Source organism: Taeniopygia guttata, chromosome 3 (genome assembly GCF_048771995.1).
Source record: "Taeniopygia guttata chromosome 3, bTaeGut7.mat, whole genome shotgun sequence".
NCBI lineage: Eukaryota > Metazoa > Chordata > Aves > Passeriformes > Estrildidae > Taeniopygia > Taeniopygia guttata.
Window position 1 is genome coordinate 87,801,612 of NC_133027.1, and position 11,883 is coordinate 87,813,494.

Consider the following 11,883-nt stretch of genomic DNA (forward strand, 5'->3'; position numbering starts at 1 on the left):
GTGCCAAGTGCAGGATAAAGCTTGCCCTTCCTGGGTGACTGCCCCATTAGGAGCCTGAAAGAGCTGCTGTGTCTCTCCAGTAGCATTTTTCTGACATAAGTTGCTGGTTGTTCCCAAAAGCTGGCAGTGGTATGTGGGGCCTGGCCCTTGTGTGGTGCCACAGGGTTTTCCCATGGGGCTGCACCCAGACAATCAGGAATTTCCCTGCTTTGGGCCCTGCTTCCTGTAAATCAGAGGAGAGATGGAAAGAAAGTGAAAAGCCATGAATAGCTCTAGCACTGAAGTTGCTGGTGCTCATATGAAAAGCTGACTGTAGGCTCAGCACGAGGAGTTAGCGCTGGAACCAGCACAGCTGTGGTCCTAGTAGAGACTTTCACACTATTTTTGAGTGGTGGAGCCAGCAGGGAGGAGGCCGTTTCCACAGAGGATGGGTGGGGATCAGGTGAGAGGAGCTCAGGCAAGAGCGAGCTGGGGCAGGGGTGGAGGTGGGAGCCAGAGAAACCAACCGGGCCCTGCAGCCTCTCGCTGTAAACAGGAAATCGAGGCCGCTGAGGGCAAGGCTGAGGAAACGGGAAAGCAGAAGGGGAGAGGCAGCGAGTGGCTTTGAACTCTAGAGTAAAGAAAACACTCCTAAGGGCACCACCATCAGCTCCACGAGCACAGAGTGCCTCCAGCCAGCCTGGATTTCCATCCTCTCCCTCCCTGATAGTTCACTGTCCTTAAGGATGCTGAGGCAACACTCAAGACAAGAAGTCAGTCAAACTTCCTCCAGTTTTTTCCCTGTGTCCCCACTGCCTGAAAAATGCAATTTGTCCTTCTTTGGGGCCACTGAAAGTGCTAGGGTGGGAAAGCTTTTTGGGAAAGTGGCCTCAGAGCCACATGGATGCTGTCCCCAGGAGGGACCTGTCTTCCCTGTCCTGGAAGAGCTGCTTTCTCTGTTGGCTTCCTTGACTTGCTTTCAACACCATAAGGTCCCAAGCTGGTGTCAATTAATACCATGGCTCTAAAGGTTTCACAACATGACTTGATGTGTCACTGCATTTCCCACATTGTGTCTTTCATTTGTTCAAACTTAGGCCCTGACTGTTCATCTTGTTTTACTAAACACATGGACATTCTTTTCCCATTTTTTACTTTCACTGTGACCCCAAATTGGGAGAATTATTGATAGCCATCATTTTTGACCAAATATTTTTAAATGGTTGGCTTTAAGATGATATTTGATAGCTCTTTTTGTTTTACATAATATTTTGTATATCCAACTCTATTTTCATGGTCCTGTACATTAGCATTTCTCTTTGGAATGAATGTAAGCACATTCCCAATGTAAGGGATCACTGAATGATGTGCTTCTGTGTAGAGACTACAGTGATTAAATAAACAAACTTGCTGAGCTGTTCTGGGGCTTGTACAAGCTGGTAAAAAGAGACATAATTTCTGATGGAATTTTCTTTAAAAAGCACTAACTATTGCAAGGTTTCTCTTCTGTGACTCATTTCAAAAAATACTTCAAGTAAAGGCATGGATTACTAGACAAGCAGATATGCAGATACAGCATTCCCAGGCACTTGCTATAAATAGTTCATAAAAATATATTTTTAAAGCTAGTTGACACTAGCTGCAGTTCCTGCTGATCTCCTGTTCTCTTCCTCTGTCATAGGGATCCTCTTCTCCATACAGAGTTAGGGCAAACACAAAAATGCAAACTGTCAGTTCACCCAAAGCATGTTGTTTTGTCACTAACCCTAGCTTTGACATTTTTCCAAGCCACGTTTGTAATTTCACACCTTAACAGGTAGGTAAAGCTGTCAAAAATGGGGCAGTTTCAGAGCAGTAGATTTGGTCATGTCTAATCACACTGGTAGGAAGGACAAGTTCAGAAATAAGTGGGAGGAACTGAAATCTTAGGGTGGGGTTTGTGCAGTTGTGCAAACCACCACTCAGTGCAGGTCTGCTCTCCCTCCCACTCACCACCATTCTGTTATCTGATTTCTCTTCTTACTGTCTTTTCTTATTTTACTTGATCCCCAGCTTTCTCTCCTCTTCACTCTCAACATCTTTGTCAAGTCACATCACCATGATCAGATTTTTGCTGCTGTCCCCAAAGTCCTGGAGACAGTGACTGCTTATGAACGTGCTGGGACCATGCCCCCACCGTGCTGCATTGCCAGGAAGGGAGCATATCCTTCTTTTGTGAGGACAGCATCCACCAAACCCCTGGGCAGCCAGATCTGGAATGTTCTCAGTGTTTTAAGCAACATTCTTGGACCTTTCAGGGCTGGGGGTGCTGCAGTTTAGGATTAATCTGTCTTCATGTCCTGTTTCTGCACATGCCAACAACTTTATAGAGACTGATGGGAGGCTTGGAATCTTGTCTGCCTGGGAAAGCAGAGCACTTCCATTCATCTGTCTAACTGTGGCTTCCAGAGTCCGAGTCAGAACACCTGTGTTTGGACAGATTTGGTCTGTAGTATTTCCCAGCTCATTGAAATTACTTTTGGCTAACAAGGCTTCACCCAAAGTCCTTGGCAAAAGAATGTAACCACAGAGATGTATAATGTTTTCTGTCTGAGAGCTCTGGGCTTGGCAGATAGGAGCTGGGTAGGAGTTTGTGAATTAATGTGGACTGCAGTGAGCCTGTGCAGTAAGAGAGCTCTCACAGCCAATGTTTTCCTCTATAAACTGTTGTGAAAGACTCTGGGAAGGGAAGGTGGAAAGAATCTATTTTTCTATGGCTTGATATAAATGCTTGTCTACCTCAGGCATGCAGCTATGGAAAAATTCGTGTTGACATTGTGTAAATACAGTTACAACTGTTGAATCTGCAAAGAAATGTTGTCATGAGAAGGCAAAAATGTCAGTGGGAAGCTTTGGTCTCTGTTCTCTATCATATTTGTCTTAATCCAAAAGTACTTGTGGTATTTTGGGGATCTGTTATGGATTTGTGTGTGTGTTCCAGAGCAGGTGAACTCAGCAGGTGAAGAATGGTGGGTTTTCAATGAAAAGTCCTAATTTCATCAATAATTCTCCCAAAAAGACAAGCCATACCTTTGATTTAATCTTAAATTGAGCATCCCATTTTCACCTAGAAACGTGAGCTGTGATTTATTTTGAGTAACATTATGTTGTTTTCCCCACAGATGAACGTGAGGCAGTTCAGAAGAAGACCTTCACAAAGTGGGTGAATTCCCACTTGGCTCGTGTGTCCTGCCGAATTACAGACCTGTACACTGACCTTCGAGATGGGAGGATGCTCATCAAACTCCTGGAAGTGCTTTCAGGAGAGAGACTTGTACGTGCTTATTGGTATCCATTGTGGGGGGATTGGGTTGGGTTTGGGTGGGGTTTTGTGAATTCTTGTCTCAACTGCAGTATAGGAAATCTGGGTGCTGAGGGTTCAGCACTGAAAATGTCTTTTTATATATTAAAGGGAAAAAAAAAAAAAAAAGAGAGCTCTATTGCTTCGGCTGGATCCAGTCACCAATAAAATGCCTTCCTACTGGCTTCACTGGGAATCAAAGGAAGTCTTCTTCAAAGGTTCCTTGCTGGTAACATGCTGAGTGCTTCCAGCAGCATGTTCCCTGCTCCCAAATCTGACAGGCACAGAGTACAAAATGTTCCTGAGCCCCTTAGATCCTTTGGTGGTGGCGAGTTAGATATGCTGTGGGACATTCCTGGGACCTGTGGGCAGTTGCCCATTTCTCTGTTCACAAACCCTGCACTGATGCAGGTGTAAGGCCTGGCACATCCCTATTCCCTTCCCAGATCATGCCAGGGTTGTGCAGGACAGCAACTAGAGGGGGCCACGTCACCTTGGGAGCAGCTGGAGGTGTGGATTACACCCCACTGCTGAGGAATGTCCCTGAGTGTACTTGATTTTACTCAGATAGATAAGGTTTGGGCTTTCTTTGGTTAGGGGAATATCTAAAATCAATATAAATAAATGGGTCAAATTCTTTCTTTGGGTGTGCTGAGGCACCCTCTTGGTACCAGCACAAGGAGTACTTAGTAAGAAAGTCCTTGTAGTGGAAAATGCTGCTGCACAAGAGGAAAATTGGGTGCCAGGAAATGGCTGGGTATCAGCTTCTCCTTCAGTTCCTTAAATGATGACGATGCTCTTAACTGCCTAATTTAGAGCAATCTTTTCAAAGAAATACCAGTCTTTATCTAAGACCCAAGGCTGCAGGGGGCTAGGTAATCACTTGTCATCAAGCTCTCCTATTAGTGGAGCTCTGTTGCTTAAGACTGGTTAATGAGTGGAACATATGGCGCAGTGTAGTGTGTGTGTGTGTGTGTGTGTGTGTGGAGGCAGGAGCGGAGCTGCCTGAGTGCATCTGGGAGGGCGAGGGAGTTGGCATGTGCACAAAGTGCCTGTGTGGATGGGGTAACAAATCCTGGTGTTCATCACCTGCAGTTTGCTCTGAGCCCCTCTCTGTCTCTGCCAGACTGCTTGCCTCAGCCATGTGTTGGGTTTGACATGCTCACTGCAGATAGCAGGTATTCCTCACACGGGGATTGTTGAGATGAACATGCCCCATTATTTGAGGGCTGAGACACAAACTGTATCACCTCTGGTTAAATCTGCCTGTCTGCCTGTCAAGATTTGACTTTCAGCAGCAAATAGGAAGCTCATGGCTGTGATTGCACTGTTCGTTTCCATATTTCACTCCAGGTTTTGGAAAATGCAAACAAAGCTGGGGCAGCTATGGGATGGGGAGAGGACAGGAGCTTCCTGGAGCTGCACTTGCATCATTGTGTCTGGCATTGGCAGCTGCCTGCACCACCACACATTCTTTTTGTAGCTTCCTTATCTGAAGCTGGAGGACAGCAGGCTCTGTTTGAACAGTGCATTCCACCACACCTTCCTCTACAAACTAGAGTAAACACAATGCACTAAACCTGGAGACAATTACACACACCAAAAGTATTCCAGGAGAATCTTACATACACCAAAAATATTCCAGGAGGACTGCCATGCAGCCTCCACTTGCTGTAGTTCTTCAGGTTTTGGAATTTATTTTAGCCAATATTAGATAGGTTCTGACATCTCCATGCACTCCAGAGAAATTTGAAGGCAGATCTTATGCAGAAGGCTTAAAATCAAGACAAGAAACATCAAATGGTAAGAAAGCAGAAACTAGCATAGGTGAATATCCCATAAACATGGTGTATTTACTGGTGCAGTGGAACAAACAGAAGTTGTTTCCTCTCTTTTGAAACTGGGATTGAGATTCAGGGGCCTGTGGAGCAGAGTCCAGGATTTTGGATGCCAGACAGGGAAGCAGGGCTGCTCTTTGCCCTCTCACTTTGATTGCAAAACCCTGCATTTTCCAAAATTTATTGTGATTTTTGTTGATGAAAACCCACAGTCTTTGAGGTGTGTTGGAGGAACTCAGAATGAGAGCAACTGATAACAGCAACACCTACATCTTCCTGACCTTGCTCGTTTGACTCCTAATCTTAGTGTTTAGTCCAGACCTTACAGCATAATGTCCTCTGCACAGTAGTGTTTGGAAGGAAGCTGATAGCATGCAATGCTCTCACTGAACACAGTGGGAAAGAATCCAGCCAGCATGAAAGGACAGTTGTAATTTGGTTTGCATACACTGTTAACCAGCTTCTCCCAAACAGAAAAATAAAGCTGGGAATTGTTTTTGACCTAAAATTAAGCATTTAGCTCAGTTTCTTCCCTAACCAAATTAAGGATTAGTAAATTCCTTGCAATTTCTGGAGTCTAAAAGGTCAAACCACTTAAGCACATTCTCTGTAGTGAATTCTGTCACATTTTCACTTGGAAAAGAGGAAGGGTTTTGATGAAGAACCAGTTTTCCTGTAATATGTATGTGAAGACTCTGAGTTTGGTACTTTCTTTCCCTCCACTCAGTGTCTGGATCTGTGTTAGCCTAATAAATGTGCAAGATATGTCTCACTATGCCTCATCCTGAGGCTATGCAGGGGAGTGTAGCAAGCACAGCCACACCTTGAACAAACCAGACTCAGACGTCTCTTCCTCTACATAAAACATCTCTGGTGAATGGTTTCGGCTCTGTAACCATGGCAATGGAGCTTCTGAGAGCACAAAATGAGCTTTTTGAATCCTTTTCTGCTCAGTAGTTTGAGGCAATAAAGGTGGTGCGGGTACTGCTTTGGGCAGTGGGAAGGGCTGTGTTAAAGCAGAGGGGACAGGCTGGGGTCTGCCACTGCTGCTGACAAATGGCCACAGTCACAAGTCATTCCTGAGCCTTGGGAACATCCTTGTGCAGGTAAGCAGGCCTGGGAAGCTGCTCCAGGGCTCCAGATGTGGCCATGGGCTGAGATAAGCCGTGGGCCAGAGCCGGGGGTGCAGCCAGGCCTCCATGTTCCCTGCTGCCTCGGAACTGCCTCCTACCTGTGTTTTGTTTTGCAAGGTTCAGTCAAGCCTTAGGTCCAGCTTTTTACGCTCCTAATGATTGATGGTGCCAGCTAAAGGCTGGGTCCCAGATTGTCCCTGCTGGGTGAGGAATCTCTGGGAGTCTTCAGCCATCCATGTAGCTCTCTCCTGCTGCTTCTGCTCCAGCTGTGGCTCTTTGCACTGGCAGTGTTGGGATGGATGGTGTGCACAGGCTGTATATGCAATCTGGGCCTCTTTGGAGGGCCTTTTAAACTCCAAAGCAGAGGGAGTCTCCTGGAAATTCTTCCCCTTGCTGGGAGCTGTGGGTTGATCCTGCATCATTCCCCAGCCTTTGGAGGAGAACAGACACAGGTTGACTGAGGCGGAAGGCTGGTGGCCTCAGGGTTTGTGTGTCCCAAAGGGCATCTTCTTGCATGGCTTCCCACTCCACCATCTCCTGTGGCATAAGCTGTGTTTCCAGGGACTGTACCATGGCACTAGCTGAAACTCTTCACCTTGAATGCAGGCTGGAGCAAGGATACTGCCTGAGTTGTTTCCATGGCCAGTTAATTACATTCACTGCAGAAAACAAGGAAATTATGGCAATTAGTCGTTTGGCTGAGTACCTTTGGTGACATCCCAGTGCACACTGAATAGGCTATTCAGCTGTAATCCTCATCTGCACAACAAAGTTCCCTTAATTTTATTCAGTATTACAGCAGAATTCTGCTTGAGATGACACATTCATTGCATTTTTGCAGATGCACTGGGCCTTCATATAACTGTGTTATATTGGTGTAGCTGATTTTTTAATTAGTATTTTTTCCCCATGAACAAATATTTGTAATCAATGTCTGTTACTTTCTTACTCTTTGTCTGATTTACTGACCAAAGAAAAGCAATGCCACTTCCTTCTGGAGGAGATTTACTGGCTAGCTAAAATCTGAGCTTGTGAGTGAATATCCTAGAGAGGAAACACAAGGAAAGTAAGCAGGAAAAATCCTTTGAAAGGCAAAAGAAACTGGGGCCATGTGTCCAGCTCAGGTCCAGGATATTGGTTTTTCCATCAGGGGTTTGGCACCTGCTTCCATTATCCTGGTGAAAATGTGGTGGAATATCCAAGGAGTGGTTTTGTCCCTGGAATTTGAGGAACAATTGCATCATTGCTGCCTGGGAGTGGTGATGCACCAGCCAGAACTGAAGAGTTTACAAGCTCTGATTTTTCCCCCTCCCATCTACAGTAATAAATGTTTTTATTCTTCCTTTTACCTTCTAGCCTAAACCAACTAAAGGAAGGATGCGCATCCATTGCCTGGAGAATGTGGATAAAGCCCTCCAGTTCCTGAAAGAGCAACGAGTGCACCTAGAAAACATGGGATCTCATGATATTGTGGATGGGAATCACAGGCTGACACTTGGCCTTATTTGGACCATTATCCTGAGATTCCAGGTAGAGTTGTGTGTACACACAGATACACGGATGAGCTTTCCACTCCTGTTTGTCACGTGCTTCACTGTGCATTTTAGGAGCAGAGTGCTCTCAGGTGCTCCCTTCTGATGGGAGAGAGAAGTGCTTGGGAGCCTGTCAGGATAAATCAGTCTCTATGGTGCTGCTGACCTGTGATGGGAGTTTCCTGTGGAGAAATTCATATGGTTTTATTTCTAAATCACTAATACACGTGAAGCTCCAGTCTCCACACTAGATCCAGGAGGAAATGCTGCCCTGAGCTGCTCTCCAGCTGGTTATCCATAACCTGGCTGGTTTGGCATTGACATGGATTAAGGGTGCCCACAGGAATTATTTTAGTGTCCCAGTTAAGGCTGAAGATTTCTTGTTGTCCAGCAAGTTCCAGATTGGTCTTTGCCCTCAGCTAAAAAAGGCTAGAAAGTCCTTTTGCAGAAAGAACAATACATCCATATAATAAATATATGACTCATAATAAATAGCATAGTAATAAACATTTAATAGCATTAATTTTGGTGTTTCCCAGCATTCCTTTCACCTTTTCCAAAAAGGCAATGTGTTTTCTCAGAGAAATATTGAAATCTTCTATGTTACTTTTAGATCCAAGATATCAGTGTTGAAACTGAGGACAACAAAGAGAAGAAATCTGCTAAAGATGCTTTGCTTTTGTGGTGCCAGATGAAAACAGCTGGGTGAGTGTGGATTAAGTAATTATCTCTAAAGCTCTTACAGCATTTTGAATTTTTGTTGAAATAATCTTAAATGGGCAAACTTGTATCTTCTTCAGTGGATTTAGAGAGAGGGAATTCAAGACAAATGGGTTGATGTTTACAAGTCAGAAAAGTCTGAATTTATGATGCTATTTCTGGGTGATAAACACACCAATCTGATAATCCATGAATATATATAGTAATATGCTGACTCTTTTTTTCCCTATTCTGAAGAAATAGTGACACTTTCATGGGAAACTTAATGTCTTCCTGCTCTGGCTTTTGGTGCCAGAGTGTGTAGAGCTGCATTGGGGATGCTGTATTGATTGCACGCTCCTTGTTTTTGTTCTGCAGGTACCCCAACGTCAATATCCACAACTTTACAACAAGCTGGAGGGATGGGATGGCGTTCAATGCACTGATCCATAAGCACAGGTACATGTGGCTCAGTGTCTGCCCTGGTTTTGCAGCTACCTTGCAGCTTAATTTTAAAAATCTATGAAGAGCAGGAAGTTGAGAAGTTGCTGAGAGTTTTAGAGCAACTTGCCTTGTTTTAAGCTTTACAGCTCTTGTGGTCATTGTGAGCTTGGCTGGGCAACAGCTTCTCATACCACAAGTCAAAACAGGCTGTGTTTGGTTTCAAGGGCATAAATTACACCTGTGATTATTTGGGTTTGGTTTGGTTCTTGTACCTCAGTGAGTAACCCATGTCCACGTAAGGAACTGGGGGGCAGGAGTGGAGAAGCACACCCAGAGCAGCCTGGAGGGAAAGGAAATCCCTGCCTGAGGATGGCAAGATGTGGTGCCAGGCTGCTTATGGCAAGCTCAGGCGGAGTTAATCCGGATGGATTGCATGCTTCCGTGGGCATGAGGAGAGACTCATGACCACAAGTTTGTTCTTCTCTTCTCCAAGGTCACCTTCCGTGCTGTTAAGCTCTCCCCTTCTTTCTCCCATGGCCAGGTCCTGCTGTGCCATGTGCTGGGCATTGCTTCTTTCCTTTAATGCTGCTGGGAAATGCACAGGGCACGTGAAACCTTGACTGGGTTTTCTAAGGGTTGGAGATTTTAGGTCATTTGAGGGTGGGTACACTGTGCTTTGGGAAATCTAAAGAATTTTCCATCCTGTCTAGGCCTGATCTGATTGATTTTGACAAACTGAAGAAATCAAATGCACACTACAATCTGCAGAATGCTTTTAACCTTGCAGAGCAGCACCTTGGTCTTACCAAGCTCCTGGACCCTGAGGGTAAGAATTCCAGCCGTTTCGGCACTTAAGGGCTCTTTCCTCCCACCCTTCCATGTCAGAGCACATCTCTGTGACAGCTTTTTGTGTTCAAGAGCAGCTGGATGCTGCTGACTCACCTGGTGATACAGGCAGAGAGGGAAGGAGAGAATATGAGATGTCTCCAGCAGCAAACTGAGCAGCAGTAGCACAAGAGCCCTTAAGCCTGTGTTTATTTACTGCCATCTAACACGTTTGTTGGCCTGCCCATGTGTCCATGAAGTCATTCCAGTCAGATGCTTCCTTCTGAGAAAGAGGAGCAGAAGAGCAGAGAAGCTTCAGCCTGTGCTTCTGTGGGAGTGTGTGTGCGCCCAGTGCTGGGGCAAGAGCCTTTTGTGTCACAGAGCAGGAGTGATGTGTTTGGACAAGTTTCTTCTTGCTTATTTTCCAGTGCCTCAGAATTACTGATAAATATTTTGGTTTCCACCTGTATCTCTCAGATTCACCTGGACAGACTTAAGTTTGAATTCCTCTCTCCAGATGCCAAGACAGCACTGAAGTTGTCAATTAACAGTAGTTCTGTCAACTCACACTGCCACCAGAGGAATTATTTGGCTGTGCACAAACTGTGGCAAAGTTTGGAACTTGACTGTAAAGCCCAAAGGCCCCAAGATTTAGCCCCAGTCCACACTGCTGCCAGAATTAGTGCAAAGCTGCTCAATTTACTTTTAATTAGGACACCAACCATAGGGGCTGAACTGCCACTGAACCCATCTCTGACTCCCAAACGTAAACTTGGTGCACTCTGAGCTCTGTTGGTGTAACCCCTGCAGCCTCAGCATGCTGAGATAACTCTGGTTTGCTTTGCAGATATCAGTGTCGATCACCCTGATGAAAAGTCAATCATCACCTATGTGGTGACATATTACCACTACTTCTCCAAGATGAAAGCCTTGGCTGTTGAAGGAAAACGTATTGGAAAGGTCTGTCAGTTTAAATTATAAGTTGTTACAAAGCAGGTGAAATATTTCTGATTTTATTTTTCCTCTTGTGTGTTAATTTTTTAAGAGTCCACTCTCTGGTAATTTTGATTTTTTTTGCTTTTGAACATATTTTGAATGTTAAATATTCCCATGTGACTATGTGGAGTAGTTAATTTCCAGCTGCCTCACATTAGAAAACATTTGGCTTGTGATTTATTTCTGCTTGTTCATTTTGCATCATTGCTACTTTTCCTTTCTCATTAACTGCTCCTCACCCTCGGGGCCCTCTGTCTCCTGTGGAAAAGTCCCTCATTTAAAACATGTGCAGTCATTCTCTGTCCTTTGGCGACATTGCCCCGATCCTTACAGCTGGCAGACTGAACATGAATCTCTATGTGAGCCTCAGCTCTGCCCCTCTATTGCTGTGGGATCTTGGGAATTTAGTGCTGAAAAATGCCAAGCTCTCATTCCTCAGGGATCCCAGCAGTGAGTACTCTGATTCACAGCTCAAGTCTCCCAGCAGTTTCTTTTATGTGGCTTGTTGGATTTAAATGACTGAAGAACACTGCCCTCGTGATTCATGTGTGTTGTACTGCTGCTGCAGGTGCTTGACAATGCCATTGAAACAGAGAAAATGATAGAAAAATACGAGTCCCTGGCTTCTGACCTGCTGGAGTGGATTGAGCAAACCATTATCATCCTCAACAATCGCAAATTCGCCAACTCTCTGGTTGGGGTGCAGCAGCAGCTGCAGGCATTCAACACTTACCGCACAGTGGAGAAACCACCCAAGTGAGTTTAATCTCAGTTTAACACAACAGTCAGTGGTCTTGTTGGCTTAGTCGCTCATTGATTTTTTTTTTTTAAAAAACACATCCAAGTAATTTTAGTTGTGGCTTAAGAATTTATTTTCCTGAGCAAGCCCAGCTCTCATATTCCTGATTGGTACTCGTCAATGTTACTTGGGGTCCATTTGCTTTGTGCTGTTCAGTGTGCAGCAGCAACAAGAAAAGTGTGTCTCCCACAGGATCTGGGAATCCTGGAAGCTGTCTCTGCCCTGGGGTGCCTGTCTTATCATATGAGTGGTAGTAGTGTACTGTGGTAGTACAGTAATGTCACCACTTGTACTTTTA

At 45.0% G+C, this 11,883-nt stretch overlaps 1 protein-coding gene across 9 annotated transcripts in view; it reads left to right on the top strand.

The window, feature by feature from the left end:
* SPTBN1 (spectrin beta, non-erythrocytic 1) overlaps positions 1-11,883 on the top strand; it is a 134,924-nt gene that overhangs the window by 84,542 nt on the left and 38,499 nt on the right. For all 9 annotated transcript variants that reach the window (XM_032747620.3, XM_030268700.4, XM_030268695.4 and 6 more), the window contains 7 exons: positions 3,141-3,292; positions 7,647-7,820; positions 8,436-8,527; positions 8,900-8,980; positions 9,676-9,791; positions 10,638-10,750; positions 11,355-11,542. In XM_032747620.3, coding sequence (XP_032603511.1) covers positions 3,141-3,292; positions 7,647-7,820; positions 8,436-8,527; positions 8,900-8,980; positions 9,676-9,791; positions 10,638-10,750; positions 11,355-11,542 — 916 coding nt within the window. The remainder of the gene's footprint in view (positions 1-3,140; positions 3,293-7,646; positions 7,821-8,435; positions 8,528-8,899; positions 8,981-9,675; positions 9,792-10,637; positions 10,751-11,354; positions 11,543-11,883) is intronic.